General features: G+C 40.9%; 1 protein-coding gene across 1 annotated transcript in view; it reads left to right on the top strand.

Annotated features, from left to right (window-relative positions):
- Positions 1-20,927, top strand: part of DAZL (deleted in azoospermia like) — a 37,487-nt gene that overhangs the window by 8,964 nt on the left and 7,596 nt on the right. The window contains exons 2-8 of the mRNA XM_055803672.1: positions 12,727-12,861; positions 13,144-13,235; positions 14,587-14,638; positions 17,819-17,885; positions 18,200-18,333; positions 19,684-19,779; positions 20,520-20,570. Of these exons, the coding sequence (XP_055659647.1) occupies positions 12,727-12,861; positions 13,144-13,235; positions 14,587-14,638; positions 17,819-17,885; positions 18,200-18,333; positions 19,684-19,779; positions 20,520-20,570 (627 nt within the window). The remainder of the gene's footprint in view (positions 1-12,726; positions 12,862-13,143; positions 13,236-14,586; positions 14,639-17,818; positions 17,886-18,199; positions 18,334-19,683; positions 19,780-20,519; positions 20,571-20,927) is intronic.

Genomic DNA, 20,927 nt, shown 5'->3' with positions numbered 1-20,927 from the left:
CTTTTAGGTTTTAGGCCTTGTAGTTGTCTCTCTCACTTCATAAATGATCTGATCTTACTTGAGTGCCAGGACTGTTTCATAGTCTGCAATAACTGCCTGACAAAGATTACAGCAAAAGACAGCACACAGGACTAGAACCTCTTTTTTCCTCTCTTGTGCAATAAAGAAACTTGTATGCCAGCGCAACAGTCCCATCCAACTCTGACACATACGCACATCACCTTGGCTTTGTCCTGACACAACGGATGGAATGAGGTGCCCCAGCACATTGGTGTTGAAGTGGAAGAGGAAAGCATTAAGATGAAAATGCTCATGCAGAAGTTTTCCAGGAAGGGTTTCAGAAAGTGCAGGCCACAAGACTAGTATGGCAGGTAACACAATATGATCACCACCTAGTATTTTTGGCATGTCTAGACTGATAGTACATTTATAATACTGGTACATAGCCCATTCTCAGTACTTACCATTTCCTCTTCTTTGTTTCCTTTGATTCAAACATTTCTGAATACTTGAAAAGTAACGATTTTGGCTGCCTGTTCAGATGACAGATCACCAAATGATATCGTGACCCTGTGGATAAAAAAAGAAAAAGAGAAGTAAAAAAGGAATTTAAAGTGCACTTTGTTTTTCATAACCCCGCACCCATCAGCTCTGTGAGAGATACACCACAATGACAACCCCTATGTAGTCAACACCCTATATATTTCATATTTGTTACTTGAATATATGATTTTCCCCTGGCAGACAGAAGATTGTGAGGCATTTAGAAAACTGTATCTCTCTCAAATCAAGTGCACTTTGCAGGGAGTTAATTACCAGAAACCATATGAACATATTTGTTGGCTCCCTTTGGCAAAAGCTTGTTTAGGAAGCTATTGTCCTTCCTGAAGAATTCTAGCTGCTTCAGAAAACAGGCTTAGGTATGAAGTTTGCAAAAGATTTTGTAGGATTTACTTACAAACACAAATTTTTGGTATAATATGTTTGCTATACAGACTGAATGCAACGTTTGTGGGGTTTTTTGGCAGTATATACATCATAACTATGAGTTCTACTGCAAATGTAGTATCCCATTAACTTAGATAATATACCTTATTTCTCCTCTAGTGGAACACAGCCTATTTCAGCAAATGGGCCTTTATACCCATTTGTCATGTAGCCAGGAATGGCACCTACATCATCAGACTTTGTTGACATGACTGATACAAGAGCAGCCTTACCGACAAACCTGCCTATTGTAGACAGTCATATGCAAATAATCCTCAACTATTCAGTACTGTCAGTAAAAGGTCTGTAGTTAATGGTCTAATAGCTGTTAAAGAGCTCACTCAATCTGCTGTTAACTCTCAAGTAACCAATGACAACTCAGCTATCCTACTGTTGGCTATTTCACTCTGTGTAAGAAAGGAGAACACAAGCCAAAAATGCAGTGTTTGCTGTAAATATTTCATTCTGATATTGAGCTCAGCAGGTGATAAATATCATTCATTGTCCTCTTCCTTCTCACTTCAGTCAGGAAGATGTCAGCCTAATGGCATCCATAAGCAAACTCAGCCTCATGCCGTACCAAATGCTGCTGTTTGGTGACTAGGGAAAGGTTTCCCATGACTTCTTATATGACAGGTGTGACATCTTCCTAAGCAACAGAAGTTTTAACCCCTGTTTGAGCAGGAAGGGAGCATCCTGTTGGGGCAGCGCTAATGGGGCAGCAGCAAGAGTTCAAACCAGTGTTATAAGCCCTTTTACCCAAAGCATGGATCAGCCATTTTGCTTCCAAAATCAGAGTGTGGGATCTCACCTACTGTCTGCAAATTCGGCAGTCAGCACTGATGTGAGGAACTCAGTGCTAGGCATTTGTATCAAGAGGTGGTTTTCCTTACAGGAGCAAAAGTGGCAAAGGTCCACTGCTGTTTTTCCATCTTCTTCATAGTCAGTCCATAGAATGGAAACTCTCAGGGAAGGTACAATGCAGTTTGCTTACATTTAAGAGAACAATAATCCCAGTAGGCAGATTTCAGTGCAATAGGAATTCAAAACCTTCAGCTAGAAATCAGGACGAAGAGATCTAAGAGATCAGAAGATACAGAAGAAGCCTGTGGACTTTAAGCCATAGATAAAACCAGCCCAAAATCAGAAAGATTTGTCCAAGATACAAAATATTAGCAGACATCTGCAGTTTCGATACACTAAGTTTTCTTTTGGGGTTTTCCAGTTTTATGCACTGCTGTACAAGAGTCTGGATATGCATAAAAGATTGTAGCCCACTGTTTCAATCGTGTCAAATGCCTATGTGATTTTTAGTATGTGGTCAGAAATAATCTTAAAAAGCTCAGGGTATTTATAACATATATTGTAAATAGCATTTTGAATTTGGATTTTGTATAAGAGGAGGTTGAAAAGTACCATTACCCATCTCCTAGTTCTATCTTTTTCAGCAGATGATTTTTATAAAAATGAAAAATGATAAACCCCAAATTGTTGGATTTATTTCATCAAATATAAAATGCAGACTCTGAAGTTGTTGCTTTGCTGACATCTTGGTTGACATTTAGGCCATAAAGAATGTGTCTAAATGGTATAAGCAAAAAAGTATCTTTGGACTCGGAGGTGTAAGAGGATAAATATTTTCATTCTCAATAGTACCGAACTGCAGGGGGATTTTTAGTGTTTCTCCAGAAAAAACTGTCCACAGGATGTAATGTACCATGTGAGAACCCATTATGCTCAGAAGCCCACTGAAATCTTTCAGACGCTGATAGCTGGGCAAAAGATCGGTTACATCAGTGCCAAGACAGAGCTGAGAGGGGGTTCTCTGAGCCATGGGTGTGTATTTCCATATAGACTGGCAACCCACTCTAAAGTACATAGAAAAACATTAAAGGATGCTGCTTTTCTCCTTCCCTTCTTCTATAGCAGATGGAAAGGTGATGCTCTGCAAGGAAATTACAAGATTGACATTAATAATGCCACCAAACAGTGAAACCTGTGTGACAGACAGTATTTGTTCTATTGTTCCAGCGTCTACATTCTGTTAACATAAGAGGCACTAAGGTGAATCTCCCTGAAGGAAGCAACACAGCTCCTGTTGTTGCAAGCAACTCACACTCCTTACAATGCTAAGGGATTAAAAGTTTTCAGTCTGTAGGGTTAGAGAAAATGTAGTAGAACCTGCAGCACACCCAAGAAACCAGTAAGAAAAGCAGACAGATATTCAAACTCCCCTTGCAATGGAAGAACTCTTCCTTGATACTGGATACGATTTGTTACAATTGCAGTCACCTCAGTGGCTTCTCACCTCTTAATAAAGTTGATTTATGGAAGCATAGGATGGCAAGGGGAGACTGTTGATAAACAATTTTTATTTCTATTCCGTCTTATTCAGTGTTTTTTTTCTTTCAGGAAGAAAAATAATCCTTTGTTCTGTTTAATTATCAGTTCTAATAAAACCAGTCTTCTGGCGTTTTAAGACTTTTTCATTTTTGGGGAACTCATTTTAAGGAAAAGACCTAGAGATACTCACTTCCAATCTCCAGCTGACTCGGTGGTCTCACCCCCCCCAGCACTCTGGATTTCTGTTTGGAGTGCAGGCTGACGCCTTGGGCCTGAAATGGCTGGGAGGCGCCGTGCTGACTGCAGCCTGCTGTACCGGGGGCCTGGCTGGAGCAGAGTTAGTGACACCGGGAGGCAATCCAGTTCAAACACTGGGGCTGCTGCCTGTGAGGGGCTGGCATGCCAAGGCAGCTGGCCACTCACCCATTCTGAAGGCCACTGACCTGAGGGGGAAAGGCAAGAGGGAACAGCATTAAGAGTCTTCAGTCTGAAAGCTAAGACAGCTGAAAGGTAGCTACGGCAAAACCCTATAAAATCACGAATGGCATCAAAATGTGACAAAAGGACAAATGCTGGCTGTTAAGTTATGAATGAGATGGCTCTAATTAAATTAGCAGGAGAAAAGCTTAAGCAAACAAGTGCTTTTTCCAAACAATACCTATTTGCCTTGCGACCATCAGTGCCAAACTGTGTTGCGGCAGGCCCAAGTACAAGTTGAGTGCAAAAAGTGACCAGAGAAATTTACAAAATCATCAAGTATTATCACATACAGTAATGAAGAGGCCTCGAGAAACGCTTTGGAGGTTGCCAAGCACAAGCGGAAAATAAAAGCATGAAAAATTGCTTTACACCCATCCTGTCTTCACAGCCCTTCCCTAAGCACTCCTGCTGGCTATCATGAACAAAGACACTGAACTGGCAGGACTTTAGATCTGAATCACGTACGGCTATTTTTGTACGTTCCTATGTAATTGCATAATTCATCCTTGTAAATGTTTGGATGAAGAATATTACGTATCAGTACAATATATTATTTTTTTTCAATCATGCCATATGCCATAGTACAAACTGAAGAGCGTATCAGCCTTCCTACACTGGTAAAGTTATTCAGGTTAAAATTTAATGAACTAGTCAGAATTTAAATGCCTAAAGGCTGACCACAATGAATTGGTAGTGTTAAATATAACCTTGACCACAGAACAATCTCACAGAATGATTTCAGCATCGTCCCAGCATAGATTATGGATAACTCAAATATGTATGGTTTAGATGTTAAGTTTCACCAAATTATTGCCTGTATATTTAATTGGCTTAAATTTATCATCAGACTAATTAAAGTGTTCTAAAATAATGCAGTTTCTAGAAAAATAAGCTCCCAAAGGAATTTCACTACTGGAAAATCAAGTCCATGGATTAATGTTCAAAATAGTATTATCGTTTTCATCCAAGTAAGAAAAAAACCCCTAATTTTATTGGAATTTTATACATGTAGAAATTAACTGTGTCTTTTTAAATTAAGTTATTTGTGTTCAATTACTTCTTACAGAGTCGGGGGGGGGGGGGGAATATAAAAAAATCAGTCGCTAAATGATCCACTAAATTTCAAAGGATTTTACCATGCCAATATGAACATAGATTCTGTTTGGCTTACTGAAGCCAACGGAAACTCTACGAGTGATTTCAATGCCAATTATAACAGCATGTGATTTTTTTTTAAATACAGATGTTCATCACAACATTGTAGCATATCCCCTTAAATATCTACCCCAATGCAAACAGCAGTAAAGGAAATGTTGTCCAAAATTTAGCTAGATACAGCATGATCCTTTAAAGCTGACTGCTGTGAAATGCATGTGGCATTTTCTCTCCAGTACGAAATAGGAAGCTCAGAAAACAGACATTCAAATCCTATTTGATAACTCTGCATCCTTTTCTTAAGGAAGCTTTCCTAGCTGCCTAAAATCTGAAACCTTCTTCTACTGTTCTTAACCTATTAGCTTGAATATGTGCCCTCCTTTTCATGTTCACATTATGTCCTAAGAGCAGTTAGGTGCTTTAGCTTTATGGAAAGATTCAACCTGATTCTGAAGAAAAGGTTCCAAAATTGCAGAAGAGTTCTGAGAAATGCTATTAAAATTCGAATGCTGTATGATGCTCTTGCTATCCAGTTTTAGTTCTACATCTCGCAAGACTAAATTGTAACCTGATCTTTCAAGTATGTACTTCCTGACTATTAGATTGTAAAATGTAACCACTACTATTCCTACTATTTGTAATCAGATTGATAATTTTTACTCAGAATTTTTTTTGTAGAATCCTCACCCACCAGCCTATCAGATTCCAAACAAGACACACTCCCTGAATTATTCGGATTTACCAGTAACTCTAAGGGGAAGGGGGGGTGGTGGTCATAGTGGTGTGGTGTGGAGTAAACAACCTAAAGACAGAAAGCTAAGCACTGAATCATCTTTTTTGGTAACTTTGAGACTATCATAATAACTGATCATAGCTCTCCTAGATGACATAAGACTTAAAATCATAACATTCCAGGAGAATACAATTTGGCTAAGGTACTCATTTTTTTACTTAAAATGTGCACTGAAGCAAAAGGTACTGTATGTTATAGCAGAATTTGTTTCTTCTGCTACCTAGTGGGTTTAACAAGTAAAGCTATTGACCAATAACCCTTCCAGTAGCAATATTAATAAAACAAACCAAGACAATAATTTCCTACTCCACTCCCTCTACCCTTTTTGAGTATTGACAGCAGAAAATAAATTACTTTCTCGTTTATTTTAAGCAACAGATGTTCTCCAATTTTAGAAGCTAATACTGAGTTAAAGAAAAACAGGACACAATTGCGACCCAAACCCAGCCCACAGCAGCTGAGGACAGCCTCAAAAACCTAGAATCTATACTGCCTTGGTAAGGGTTGCTTTTTCAAAGCAACACCATCACTCTGCTTTTGTGTTGTAATCAGTCTAGTTTTACTAGAAGAGGACAATGCTCACCATTTCCATGATAAAAGGTAAAGACTTCTATTCCTTGCAACAGCATTTGTATTATCACTTCCAGGACATTATCTTCTGCTTAAAAAGCAAACAGGAGATCCTTCAGAATACTTCTAGTTAGGGCCATAGAAGACAAGTAAAGAAAGTATAAAACATCAAACCCATCCCTGTTCTGGCTTCTATTCTGCTTTGGACTATTAAAACTAGTTGTAGTTTCAAGAGTTATTAAAAGGAGAATCACTGTTTTTGCACTTAAGAAATAGTGGTATCACCCTGTTGCCACTCTTAAGGCAAAATATGAATCAGTTTTTGCAAAGCAAATATTATGTAGTATTTTCCCTTCATTGTTGGACCATTTTTCAAGGTTCGAGCTGTTTGAAGTAAAAAAAAATTTAAAATTTGATAGGGTATTGTACAGCATCTCTTTTATTTAAGTAAACAGGCATTAGCTACATGAAAGGCCATGCATACACTTACCTTTAGATAATACAGCAACCACACCAGCTTTAAAAAAATCCCTCCTATAGTTAACATGAATACATCTTTACTGAGCAGGACTTTGTCACTGGTATTGCCTGTGCCAACTCTGGGTGAAGGTGTATCTAGGGCAGCATTCTAGTTTTGATTATTAATATCAGCATCTGAAAAATGTGAACATTTGGTACATTGTAAAAAAAAACGTATCTATGCATTAGAAGAAATTAAATCTCACAGAAAAACAGCTTACATGTTATATACACTTCCAATCAACGGTTTAGCTTTGTACTTCCATTTTTCATCAAAATTAAGTATCATTCTTGTGCCTTTGCCATTGAAAAACCCAACATAAACCGATAATTTTATTAAGCTAGCCCAGTCAGAGGTCGGGTTTATTTTGGTGAGACATCCCTAAGTTTCCGCTCTCTCTGAAACTTTATGAAATTAGTATTTATTCTAAATATTTGATACCAATAGCAAAGAACTATTTAAAATTTATTTCCAAAATTTGGCAGAAGCATCTTATTACTGTAGAACCAGAAAGGCTTCCCAGAGAGGTTTCCTTCTAGAAAGGTCTTGGGTGACTGGTGCACAGACAGCTGCTCGGTTTTCAGTACAGGCAGCAGGAGTCATGGAGACAGCTTGTGGCGGAAGAACTATATAACATTAGTTCATGAAAACACTGATGAAAAAGCGTCAGCTTTTGCCTCGGTGCGAGCAAGAGCCTCTTCACCAACACACCGCTCTCAAAACTCAACAAACCAAGTAAATGCTGGTTCTCGTCGACATGAGGAGAGCGCGCTGCCACCACAGGCACTCCACAGCCTCGTCCTGCCCCACAGCAAGGCCACAAATAATAGTCCTACCTTGTCGCCTAACAAAAGAGAAAAGCAACAGGATTTTTCACCCTTTGCCTACAGGCACCCCCCTAAACCCCAGACACCGCAGGAGCTGACCCGTGAAGGGCGGGAGGGGGCGAGCGACCCCGGCACCGCGCCGGTGCGGCTGCGGGAGGGCGGCCCGGGCAGGTGTGCCCTGTGCCCGCCCCTTCCCACTTGGGGCTACTTAAGGAGAAGAGCGGTAACTCCCAGGAGCTGCCCTTCGCCACTTGAAAAAGTAAAAAAAGAAAAAAAAAAAAAAGAGAGAAAAAAAAAAAAGGCGCAGATTGTACGTTGTTTTGTTTTCTTGGAAAAGTTCGTAGTGGTGTTTTAGAGGCCTCGTGTATTTTGAACTGTGTGGGCGCAGCCTCAGCTTCGGTGCACGATGGTGAGTGGGGAGCGAAGGGCAGCCGCGGCGGGGAAGGGGTGCGCTGGGGCCGGGGCCGCTTCCCGCGGGGGGCTGCGGGCTGGTGCGGGACCGCCCGCGGGGAGCTGCGGCGAGGGTTGAGTGTTAGCTTGCTTGTATGGTGAGCGACGGGGGTGCCGACGGCCGCGCCACACTGTCTGGGCCGGACCCTTGGCGGCTACCGTAATTTTTAATATTTCGGAAGGTTTTAAAGTCTTAGGAGGGAAGGGATTAAGGTCAGGGAGGGAATACTGCAAGTAAAAAGCCTGGGGCTTGTGTGTGGGATAGTGTCACGGCTTGGAGCCGTCGCCACCATGGTCTCATCAGGACTTCGCCGCAGGAGCCGCCTCGCACCGTGAGCTGCCATTTTGTGGCGGCCCGACTACGTGGCGCCGTGCGGCCGCTCTGCGCACAGCCTGCCCTGCCGGGCCGAGGTCACGCAGGCGCCGCTGTGCCCCCGTCCCCCGCTTGCATCCCCACCCGCGCTTGCAGCCAGCGTCAGGCTGGAGCCCTTGCCCCGGGGGTTTTCGGACCGCGCCCGTCTGGGGGGCGCCTCCCCGCCCGCGCTGCGCTCGCCCCCCGGTCTCGAGTAGCGGGAAGCCTTTTCCCGCGCCGCGCCTGGTGGCGGGGCCAGGTGCGAGGCCCGCAGGGCGTCAGGCCGTGAGGTAGCTGCGGCGCCGCCGGCTCCGCACCGCGCTCGCCTGCGGGCCCCCGTGTCTTTCGTGGTTGTTTGCTTGTTTGTTTGTTTTTTTAAATATGCCAGAAAAAAACTGGCTTCGGGTTGTGCGTTGCGGGCTCCACGTGGTCGGCGGGAGTTACAGCCCGAGCCCGCACTTCGCTTCTTCAACATGCAAGTGGCTGTTTCTTCAGGAATTTCTTTGTGTGGGAAAGGGAGGTAGCGGCTGTAACGCGGCCCCTTCGCCACAGAGGTAGGGGGTTCCTTTGGGAAAACTTCAGCCCTGGAAGCGGCGGCCCGGGAGCCTGCTGCAGTACCTGACCGATGGCTCCACCTGCTGCCTGCTGGGGGACCCTCCGCGCGGGAGCCACGGTCGCTCCCGGGGCCTGCGCCGCCATGGCAACGGCGCCCTGCCCTGCGCGGCGAGGCGTGTGTCGGGAGTTTTTAAATGGGTGAAAAATAAAATGTTTAGTTCTTACTTGGGGGGGGGGGGGGAATAAAAATGTTTTAATTCTTACTTTAAACAAAGTGGGTGAGGTCAGGGAAAGACGGGGAGAAGCCCGAGAAATCGGGGACTTGCACTTCTGTGGCTGAAGGAAAACTGAATTTTTTCCTCTCCTGTGTGTGCATATTGACTGAGTGATGTCCGTAACCCACATGGGTAGCTAGATATTTCTGCCACCTGGCCCTAACGGTAGTCCTTTTCCACCTTTTTTTTTTTCTTTTCTTTTCTCCCCCAACAAATCTTAACTAGCCTCATGGCTACTGTAATGAAGAGGTTAATCCGGTTTTCTGCCATCAACTTAAACTTTATGCTTGCTGGAACAACGCAGAGAGCAAACGGATTAAATTTACCTTGTGATGAGAGAAAGGGGGGGGGGGGGGGGAAACCCAACCTGGTAATTTCGGTAAGCTGAAAAAACTTTGAATAAGCCCCTAAGTTCCCTGACATCTAGAAATTTGATGTCAAAGACAGTTCATGAGATGGATAGACAAACCAACCTCATGCGGTATTTTTTGAAGGGTTGGGTCACTTCAGCTGATGCTGTAATTCCAGGGTAGCTAATTCATCCATTTCAAGATTCTTCAGAATTCGTAAACTTCAGGTGGCTTAGGCTTTGGACACTGAGCAGCAGTCTGAGTTGTCTTCCCATACTGTATGCAGAAGTACAGTCATCTATATAATGCTACATTATGTAGTAAAATAACACACTATACTGGTAAATAAATTGGTTTTAGCTAGGCCTGTACTTTGAGTTGGCAAAAGTTTTGCATCGTAGTAGTGAAGACTTGAAAAATAACTTTGAAAGGAAGGGGATGTTTGCGTCTTGTCTTTGTACAGTAAGGCTTCTACCTCTGCATTTTGCAGCAACAGCTTCTTTTTAAGTTCAAAGAAATACATATGTTAACACATCTTAAAGCTTATTTTTGGTGTTGATCAGTTTGTCAGAGTGCCCAAGTAGCCGGTTTACATTTTCATTTAGATCCTTAATGTGTAAAAACATTAAAGAAGTGTTTTTAGTGTGAGAACCCAAGGCTGCACTGCTGTGGAGCCAAGGCCATCTATGACTGGGGTACCAGCTGTATCTGTATGCCTGCCCACTGTCTTGTGCTGGTTCTGGCACTTGCTGGGTGTCTCTGCTGTGAGCTGTTTCCTGTTCTAAGTTGCCAGAGAATTTGCACAGCAAAGGGAATGCTTTTCTTTTAGCCTGGCTCGCTGGAAGAGGTCCAGAAGGAAAGAAGTAGAAGCCAACAGTTAGGTCAGATTAAGGTTGCTGTGGAGTTGCAGGCTCGGATTTCAGTTCAAATGCCTTTTAGCTGGGGGTGCAGCCAAAGAAGTGGTCTCCTCCTCCCCTCTTGCTTCGTTTTTGCCGTTGTTGTGTCTTAACGCTAGCACAGGTGTTTATGTAACTCAGAATGAGCTTGGATCAGAAGTGGTTGTGTCTGAAAAGTACTACAAAATGTTTCTCCTTTGAAACATAGGATTGATTTACTGGCACAGTGATATTAACAGCTGTTGTGGTACGATAGAGAGGGAGGTGGCATATTTACCCTTTTCCTGTTCACACCAGAAATGTTCTATTCCATTGTCTTTACTACTGCGGAAAAGTGGAAGTTGGGGTCCCCAACTAAACTGAAGGGGTAGAGGGAGTTCTTGGAGGATAAAGGAAAAGGATTGACTTGCGACTTTTTTGGGGGGAATTTGCAGTAGGAAGCATAGCTGATAAGTTAAGCATAGGAACAGTATCTGGTGTGATGGAACCAGATTGTAAGGTATAGTTTCATGAAATAATTTTGGAGTGAACTGATGGCTTAGTGCCTCTTGGAAGAGGCTAAGCATCCTCAGTCTCTGTTTCCTTTTCTGCATCCACTGATCCTGAGGTGGATCTGGTGCTAGCATAGTGAGCTGATCCAGTTCTCTGCAATAGCAGAGCATAACTGGGTGAAAAACTTTTCACTTTATGTTAATCTTTCTGCCAAATTTTGTTGAGCCAGTTTAATTTGAACTGACAAGTGTTAGAACTTGTGTAGTTGGTGTAGTAAAAGGTGGGGAGCAATCACTCTTTGGCTTTCAGTAATGATGTGTTAACTTGGTTCTTTCACAGCAAAATCATTTGGAGGGCTGAACTCTAGTTTTGACTTTACTTGCTGGGCAGACTATGTGCCATGTTTATAGTTCGGTTCTTGTAATTTTCTCATTCCCTTACTAAGTGTCCAGTTTGAGTACTTGTCACTCACAGCTGCAGTTTAAATGTGCATTAAACATGAAAATCATTACATTGAAAACTTTGATGCTATCTATTGCAAATTAATAGGTTTTGACATACTGGACATCTTTCATTTAGTCAGTTTGGAATATCTGAAGTAGGGAAAAGCTTACGAACATTTCAGAGTATGTCAGTATAGAGGGGATGAGTAGCACTGAACTGGTCCGAGTAGTTAGTTCTTACTGGCTGGGCAAAGCATGGCACATAGCTAGAACCATTCAGGAAAGTAGAAGATTAGAGGGGGTAGAGTTCTGCAGTGCCCATGGTGCTTCTGTTGTATTTTAGTTCTTGTAGATACCTTTGTAAAACACCCGTCAAACTGGAACACATCTTTGCTAGCGTCAGTAATGAGAAATGGCATTGCATGTGGACTGTCCTCCTGAACAGAAAACTGAATTCTTGCTTGTTCAGGGAGCATCGTATCTTTCTGTGCGCTGAGTGAATCCATAATTCCTAGGTTGTGACAAAATGCTCTAGGACCAAAAGGGTGCATCTGAAGCCTGGGTGTGCAAAGCACATTGGGGTTGTAGCTGCTCTATAATCTTAATGTTCTTCTGTGCATGCAGTGTGTGCTTAAGGGCCTGCTTTGGTGCAGACAAGCAGGTTTGTAGTCATTCATATTCCTGTTGTAGTTAAATTGACAAAATATTTTTCTGAGAAAATAAATAATGTGAATTTTCTATCAAGGGCTGATTTCCCTCCTTGTAGTATAACCCTGTTAACTATGCTATAAGGCTGTTTGTAAACTTACATCTTGAGCCTTTAAGGCTTTAGAGCAGAAGGATGATGGAATTTTTTCCTGTTGGATAATCAGTTTGCAGAAAACTCCATCTTCAAATAATTTGGTTTCTTGCTTGCATCTGAAAGGAATTGGGTAGTGTTCTGAAATTATTTTTGTGTTCTCACAGTGTGGCTGGTAGTAGCAACACTGGTCATGAAGCTTCACATAGTCAGGCAAGGCTACTGAAAGTTGACTAGCTTAGGTCTAGACTTAAATTTTTAAAGCTGCTTACAATAAGTACTTCAGCTTTTTTCCAGTGAATGGTCTGTTAGCAGCAAGTACTTCTTCAAGGAAATGGAAAGGTGCTATTGAAATTCATTGTCCCATGCTGTAGCTGTAGGAAGATTCTCATACCAAAGTGTACTATAATTTGACTCTATTTCTGTTTAATTTTTTCAGTCTGCAAACATGGAGACCCAGTGTGCAGGTGCCTCTGAGGACAGTACCCGTTTGTCAACAACTAGTCAAGGATATGTTTTACCAGAAGGAAAAATCATGCCAAACACAGTCTTTGTTGGTGGAATTGATATAAGGGTATTATATTTATGTATATATTTATATAAGGTACTTTGAGTTGTTGAAGATGGATATAGGGCACTTACAGTGGGAAGGAAATGGGATTTTAACTATTTTTTTTTAATGAATGTGTTTATTAATCTTAAGGTATTACAGTGTCAGGAGAGAATTTTGGAGCAGGTGAGTAACTTTAGTTCTTATGGTAGTAGAAGGTGGGTTTAAAAAGTGGTACTGGCTGCTTTAAATCTGTTCCGAACAGTTGAATGTGTTTGAAGAAGTTTAAGACTTTGTTTGTTTTAGATGAATGAAGCAGATATTCGGAGTTTCTTTGAACGATACGGTACTGTGAAAGAGGTGAAAATAATCACTGACAGAACTGGTGTTTCCAAAGGGTGAGTAGAACACAAGTAGTTAAGTTGGTGCTCATGTGGACATCATTTTATCATAGATGATATGAGCTGCTACTTAGCAACACACTTGGCGTGCTTAAGCCTTAACACTAGCTACAGTTTTCTGTTGTGTTGAATTAACACTGTGAAATCTGTAAATCTAGATTGCCCCTAAATCTGTGTAATCTTATAAAGAATAACCTGATTTTTTTTTTTCTGGCTTTAGCCTATCCCTTTGGGGAAAAGAGGGCTTTTGTCACTTAAGCAGTGGAAACAGAGCTTGAAACTTGTGTGATACTTAGGCAGACAGTTGTGTCATAGGAGTTTTGTTATGGCTACAGTAGTAAACAATCTGTAGAGACTTCAGGATGGTTAAGAGAAGGGATAGATAGTTTGCTCAGGGCAGTGGGTCTGCACTCTTCTGACACTTGGGGATAAGTTATAGAGAAAACCAGCAAACTTGTTTGGGTGAAGAGTGAAACTAAGTGAACAAAGTTGAAGCAAGGGAAATTCCTGTTTTATACATAGAAGAATTCTGAATTTTGCCGTGAGATAAATAAGGATGTGTAGGACCTTAGCCTGTTGAGTTCTGAGGAAGCTTTTCCAGTTTTGAAGTTACCCCTGCTTTGAGAAGGACATTTCACCCTTTGGAGGTTCCTTCCAGCCCATTTATTTTCAAAGATTATATGAGCAGATCCTAAAAAGTTGCGTTTTTTCCTTAGGCATAGATAGTAATGCATGAGCTAAAATCTGTTTTATTTCCTTATATCCCTTGCTAGTCTTTATGGTGAATTATGATATGCAGTTGGTCAGTGTATGTTCTGGGTGCTGGTAATGGATTGGCATACTCCATTAACTGACACAACTGTTCCTACAATGCTTTGAAACTGTCTTAATTGTATAAACTAGATGAACTAGGGGACAGTGAAATAATTGGAAATCCCCTTCAAGGATCACTTCCCTGCTGGTGTTGCTGTCCATGTAATGCCTGCTTTCGTCCAGATCTCCATAGGAAATACAAAATTTGATGACAGTTCGTATCTTAAAACTTTTCTGAGTTAGTAATATCAACAGTAGTGCTTATTTTGAATAGCTGAAATGGAAAAATAGCCCTTACTTTTCCATATTATAGTAGAACCTGGCATTCAGTTTCTTTCACCTGGCCCAGTAAGTACATGCTGCTAGTTAGCAGTAAATACATTTTCATGCAGAATTACAAACTGATGTCCTACTTGGTACTTTTGGCATGCAGTGTATTGTACCTGGTGTATATGCTGTTAACTGGTCTTGTTCAAAATAATATAGCTAACTAATCAAAATCTGATTATTGAATAACCAGTTTTTTTCTTTTTAGGTATGGGTTTGTATCTTTCCTGGACAACGTGGATGTTCAAAAAATAGTGGAAGTAAGCTCTTTGTCTAAGTTACTTCAGGAAGTTGATAAGTGAAGGCTGGAGATATGTTCAGGGGAAAAGGTCATGTACCCTGTAGAGTAAATTGGGATGGGGAAGTTAGGGCTGTCCAAAAAGTAAACTTACACAAAGATTCTACCACCAGAGATTTTAGGAAGTTTACTTATGTAAGAAACAAAATTTGTTTTAGCCTTGATGTGCTTGAACATCTCATGCCACTGTATTTCTGGTTGTTTACATACATTTATGTGCCTGAAAGCCTCACGTGTTTGGCTGCTTGCTTTCTGTATTGGATGATTTTCATAGAACCCTTGTGCTTATGGCAGATACATAGACCTGTCAGCATTATTATTGGGAATAACAGTAACATGGAAAACTTTGTTTTCCCTCTTTCTCCCAAAATTGAGTGTGATAACTACAGAGATAACATGCATTGAATTATTTCCCTCTCTGAAGTCTTTGCCTCAGAAAACTCCAGAAAATTTCTGGAGGATGAACAGTCTCATTTGCTTCTGAAGCTCTCAAATAGGGAAGTAGATCTGAAAGACAAATCCAGATAAATGTGCCAGACACAAATTTAACGTTCTGTGGTTTGTTCAGATGCATTTACTAGATGCCCAGCTCCTTAAGGGGGAAGAGAAAGTGAACAAGTGGAGAGCAGTAAAACTCCTAACAGGAGAGTCTTGATTCTCACCAAAAGACTTCAAAAGCTTGCTGTTCGTTAACTCACATGGTATGCCGACAAGACTACAGTTGTATTGAGTGACAGACTTTGAGAATACTTTTTTTAATCATGGGTTACACTTATTATACTACATCAGTGTGGAGTGCTTGTTTGAGGCAACAGTCTCTCTAGAGACCTCTTGAGTAACACTGTCATTTGAGCCATGTGGGTTGCAGATTTTCTGTGCGCATTTTTTTTTAAACTAAAAGCCTTCAGTGTATCTCTAATGTAGTACTTACTGACGTGGCTTTGTATGCCAGAGGTCTTGGAAGACCCAGAAGGGTATGTGGTGGATTTTCTTTTCAGTGCAAACTTAAGGTATGCAGGTGGTGCAAACTACTGCTTTGTCAGGAAGGAGCATGTCCAGATTGACATCATCTTACAAAGCTGTTCTCTTCTGGAGGGGATGGAAAAAGGGCAAGAATGAATATCTGCATTTTAGAGCTAAAGTTGTAAGCAGAGAACCTCATTACACCATTTCAGGCATTATCTGTATGGAGTGGTTACAGTTTATCTAAGTGAGCAAGATGCAGCCTCTCCATGGTTAGAAACATTCTAGATGCCTGTGTTTATCTGCCTATCTGTGTAGCTTTGTGTGGACTGAAAGTATTTTTCTTCTGATTTAGGTCTGATTCCATTTTTAACTGCACTCTGGTGCACTGGGGACCTGTTTGCAGTTCAGAACAGAAAGCCACCTTCTTCTTTGAGAGGCCTGTCTTCCAGAGCACTCAGTGCTTGGGTGGAAAAGGTGGTTGCGTGGCTCTGGGGCACAACAGCATTGCAAGATCAATTACAAAAACCCCCACCCACCTGTAAAACTAGTTCAGGGTATTTCACCTTTTTCCCACCCACATCTTACTTTATCAGTGTGAGGAGATGATAACATAGCACGGTTTTTTGTGTCACTATTTTCTGCTTATTTTTACAATTGGCGATAAAGTTGCTGTTTTCTGCTCAAAGCACTTCAGCAGAAATGGGAGAGAAAGTTTAGCAAGTTGTCTGTTAAATTGCAGTTGGCATTGTCTTCTGGAGCAGGCAAGTCCTTAGTGTTGCATGAGATAGACTATGTATCTGCATCTAATACTGATTTTAATACTTCATACTACATTTGTGTTAATCAGAGTGAAACAAATCTTTCACTTCTGATGTGTAAAGCATTTGTAAACCTTAATGTAGCTCTCTGAACTGTAACAGAGTACCTATTTTAGCTACTATCGTGTGCTATGCACATCTTCATAGATAGGCGAACATGTTTCTTGTTGGCATCTGTAAGGTCATACCCAAAGGTGGATTCTCTTTTGGGAGTTCTGCATGGAAGAGTTACCAAGTACCTGCATAAACATAAATCTACTTCAATCCATGTGTTAAAGCAACTTTCTGTATTCCAGACTTAAACTGTAGTCTGTAGAGGCCCAACAGTTACGGGCCCTCTTTGACAGTCAGTCTGAATAGACCTTGAAGTGTAAGGCTGTTGTGTTGCCATTTCAGCCTACATCCATTGGAGAATGTTCATGCAGTTTCACTGAAGAGCACGATTCAACTTCTGCAGGGAGGGAGGGTGCTTAAAATTCTTCCTGTGCTTTTGTTATAGCCCCAGATACTGTGCTGGCAAAGTGGTATGATTTTTTTTTTAATTGCAGGTCTGAAATCGTGCCTTTTGTGTGAGCTAGCATTTGGGTGGCACTTTCAGGATGAGAAGTTAATGTGTCTCGGGCATTGCTAACTACTGAGGGAGTGCTTCCAGCTGTTCTGCAAGTCTTTCAGATCCTCCTCACATGCATGGTTCTATGTATTTGAGGAACATGTGATACTTCAGTTTCACTTTCTTGATTAGTCTGTGTGCTGCGTAGATGCATTGCCCAGAAAAGTTGAGAAATACCTTGTTTGTTGGATGTTTGGAAGGAATGCATGTGAAAATTCCTCTAGAGAGAGTACAGTAACATGCAGGTAAACAGTAGTGCTTAGGCAGCCTTGCATTTCCTTTAATATTAGGTGGACAGCTTCTAACATGTTACGTGAAGCCTGTTAGAAAGTTTTTGTGGGGAGGAAGGTAAGTGGCAGTGTAAATAGGGTTTCAAGGGAAGCTAGGCTACAGTCTCTCTACATCAGTATCCTTAAGAGGCAAAAACAGCTCAGATATGTATGTATGAAACCAGAAGGCTGACAGTCCCTAACACATAGTTGCAAACTGCTAGTAGGGCATGTTGCTTTTAAGACAAGTGATATATAATAGCTTTTGAGAGTTGATGAGTAGGTAAGTGGGTGTGCTGGGAGCATGGCAGGAAACTAAAGGTAAAAGTTGTAAGGTGTTTAAGTGGGAGAGGACAATGGAGGCTGCTGAGTATGTGAGTTGATGACACAGTGGTGTAGAAGCAAGAGTACAGTCTCCTCAATATCAAACTATCCACCTTACTGATTGCCAGTCCTTACAGAATGAACCTGTCTTTCAGTCACAAATCAACTTCCATGGCAAAAAGCTGAAACTGGGGCCAGCGATTAGAAAGCAACAGAACTTCTGTAAGTATATATAAACAAAATTTGTTCAAATTAGAAGTATGTATTGCAAATCTATTTCTTAAATATTTGCAAGGATGTGAATATATAATTATCTGATGTAATATGTATATTACAATTAAACATAAACTCTGAGTTTTATGACCTCACTACTTGCATGCTGTACAGTTGTGATAACAGAATTCAGGTTGGTATCAATACAGTTAACGTTGACTTGAAAGTTTAAGAGTCAAAACACTAAATCTGAATTCAAGCTGCGAAAAACCTTATTAATGAAGTACACATGATAATGTTGTAATACTTTGCTTTAAAACAAGGTTCTTACGTGCATCCCAGACCATTAGTGATCAATCCTCCTGCACCGCAGTTCCATAGTGTATGGAGTAGTCAAAATACAGAGACGTATGTGCAACCTCCAGCTATAATGAGCCCAGTAACACAGTATGTTCAGGTAAGGCTGTTAATGCCACTGATTTTTTGAATCATAATTGAATATCTTCGAAGGTGCAAGCACACACAACATGAGGAGTATGTGTTGAGATTCCAGTCTTACCTTACAGCTTCATGTGACTTCAAAGAAATGTCAACAACCTTGAAAACATACTCAGTGATGTGATCCCTTTATAAGGGGAGATCCTTTTTTATTTTGAGAATGAGAAAACTTGAAGGTGGAGCTAAGATCTAATTATGTAACAGTTCTTAAGTGATCTTGTTACTTGTCACAGATGCACTTCACAAATCAAATGCAGTTGGGTACTTGATGTACTGCTGCCTTGCCTCAGAATGAACCACAAACTATAAAATGTGGGTTTTTTTTAAATAAGTATGGAACCAGAAGTTGGCTGTGGTACTGTTCTTCCCTGCCCCCGGCCAAACAAATTCTTGTTTCTGAACTGCTGTTGAGTCTCTGTAAGAACACTGTTCCAGCATCTGCTGTTAACAACTGTGGCCAGCACAGTATGCCTGCAGGACATCACTTTATTGGTACTTCAGATGAGCATTCTTACTGAGGGGTACACAGAGTACTTATGGCCTTGAGAGAGTCCTGTACTGTTAATAGAAGGGTTTCCAGATTATGGTCTCTTCCTGTATTAACCATATATGATATGGCAATACAACAGGGCAGTATTAATTGCACGCTGATTCTAGTTTGTATGTTTTATTAAGCAAATGAAGATGAGCCAACTGCAGTGACTCGCAGAAATTGTGGTTTTTTTGGTTTTGGTTTTTTTTTTTTTCCTAAGGCAGAGAGCTTTATAGGGGTACTCCTGCGGACTGTCTTAAGTTTATTGGGAGTGTAGGAGGAACTAACCCACTTAAATGCTGGAATGTGCCTTAATTCTCTGAAGCTGAGAAGATTCCAGGTTAACATGGTGTCAAAGTACTTGCAGTGAAGAATTGCTGGGAAGTTGTCTTGAATTTTAGTACTTAGCTTGCCTTTGGCTCCAAGACACTGATCTTCAGGCTGTAGTCAGTTTCTTTCACGGTAGCTGGTCTGTTTCAGGTCTGCTTTAGAAAGTTTATGGAATGAGTTGTACTTCTGAACTGACTTAAAAGATCAGCTACAAGCAGATGTGGGACTTATAAATACATAATACACTTTAGAATTCTACTTTTTAGAAAATGTTTTTGGTACCTGTAGTGCTGAAGCCCCATGGGAGATCTATAAGGGTTGTTTTTAAATAATGAAGCTAGTGTGAAACAGGAATTGAAGTTAACAGTGTAACTACGTACTTCTAAAAATGTGCTCCAGGTTTTACAAATACCATACTTTTATCTTGCTTCAAACTTGCATTTTTAGAAAAGGCTTTATTTGCAGACATATCCATACAGTTCTCCAGCTTTATTGGTACAGCAGCAAGTTCCTGTAGGATATCAGCCAGCCTACAACTATCAGGTAAGAAATTTTTCAGTAGCAGCAGAAAGGCTGTTTGATACATGATGAAACTTGAATGGAATGAAGAGTGTTGACTGGAGTCTGATCTTTCTGTATCCTCTTTCTGTGAATCCTGTTTTCCTTAAGTTCCTGTTCCACAGGAAATAGTAAAAATGAAATTAATGATATTTTTTTTGTTCTAATTCAATGGAAACGGTTGAATAACGTGGTACTTTTAGCTTGATCTTTTTTCTTAAATATGCACTGATAAAACAACTTTCAAATAAGCAAAAAGAACATGGATCAGTGCTTTTTTCTCATGGGAAGGAGCTTTACATCCATACATGCTATAGTGTGGGTAGTTAACATTACTTAAAACAGAATCACTTGAGTCTTACCAGACTGTGCAAATGTGGGATGTATATAGAGTGAGGATGTGCTCTTGAGCTCTAAAACTGTTTGGGAAGGCACTTGGCTGACAGTGGGTTTTGAACTCAAGTGAAATACGTGGGTAGGTCCTGGTACTGAAATTAAACTAGAAATAGTTCAGTAACTGGAAGTAACTAGAGGTCTGAGATGTTTTTTATGTGGCTGCTATGATTCCCATTATTTTCCCAATACTTGAATCTTACTTTTAAATTTTTTTAACTTGGAATGGGAAAAGGAAAGATGAAGTAAAGTGTCTTACAGTCTTAAAGAGCATTTAACTTGCCTGTGTTGGGAATGAATGAATAAAAGCTGGTTCTTGTCCAATTCTTAAGGTTCAACCACAATGGCTTGCTGGGGAGCAAAGAAATTATGTTATGCCTCCGGTAAGTCCACAGAGTTAAAATTTTTGAATGCTGTTTTAGTTAGCACACTGTTTTGATGGCTTCATACTTAAAAAATGTCAAACTGCTGTTTGACTGGATCTGTATGTAATCTGGTCTATACAAATCTGTAGCTGCTGACAGCAGGTAATTGTTCAGGATTTCTCACTGGCGTTGTAAGTCAGTACTATTACATTATGGTGCTATTTTAGGAGCTACCTGGCAGAACAGAACTACCTGCTTTATGGTGTTACTCCATACATCCTGGTCATGGAATTCTGGAACCTTAACCTGAACAGAATTCTTTTCTCAAGAAAAGATGAGGGGAAAAATTAAGTGGTGGCCTGATGCACAATCCTG

This window comes from Falco peregrinus, chromosome 5 (assembly GCF_023634155.1).
Source record: "Falco peregrinus isolate bFalPer1 chromosome 5, bFalPer1.pri, whole genome shotgun sequence".
Classification (NCBI taxonomy): Eukaryota; Metazoa; Chordata; class Aves; order Falconiformes; family Falconidae; genus Falco; species Falco peregrinus.
This window is presented reverse-complemented; position numbering and strand designations above follow the sequence as displayed.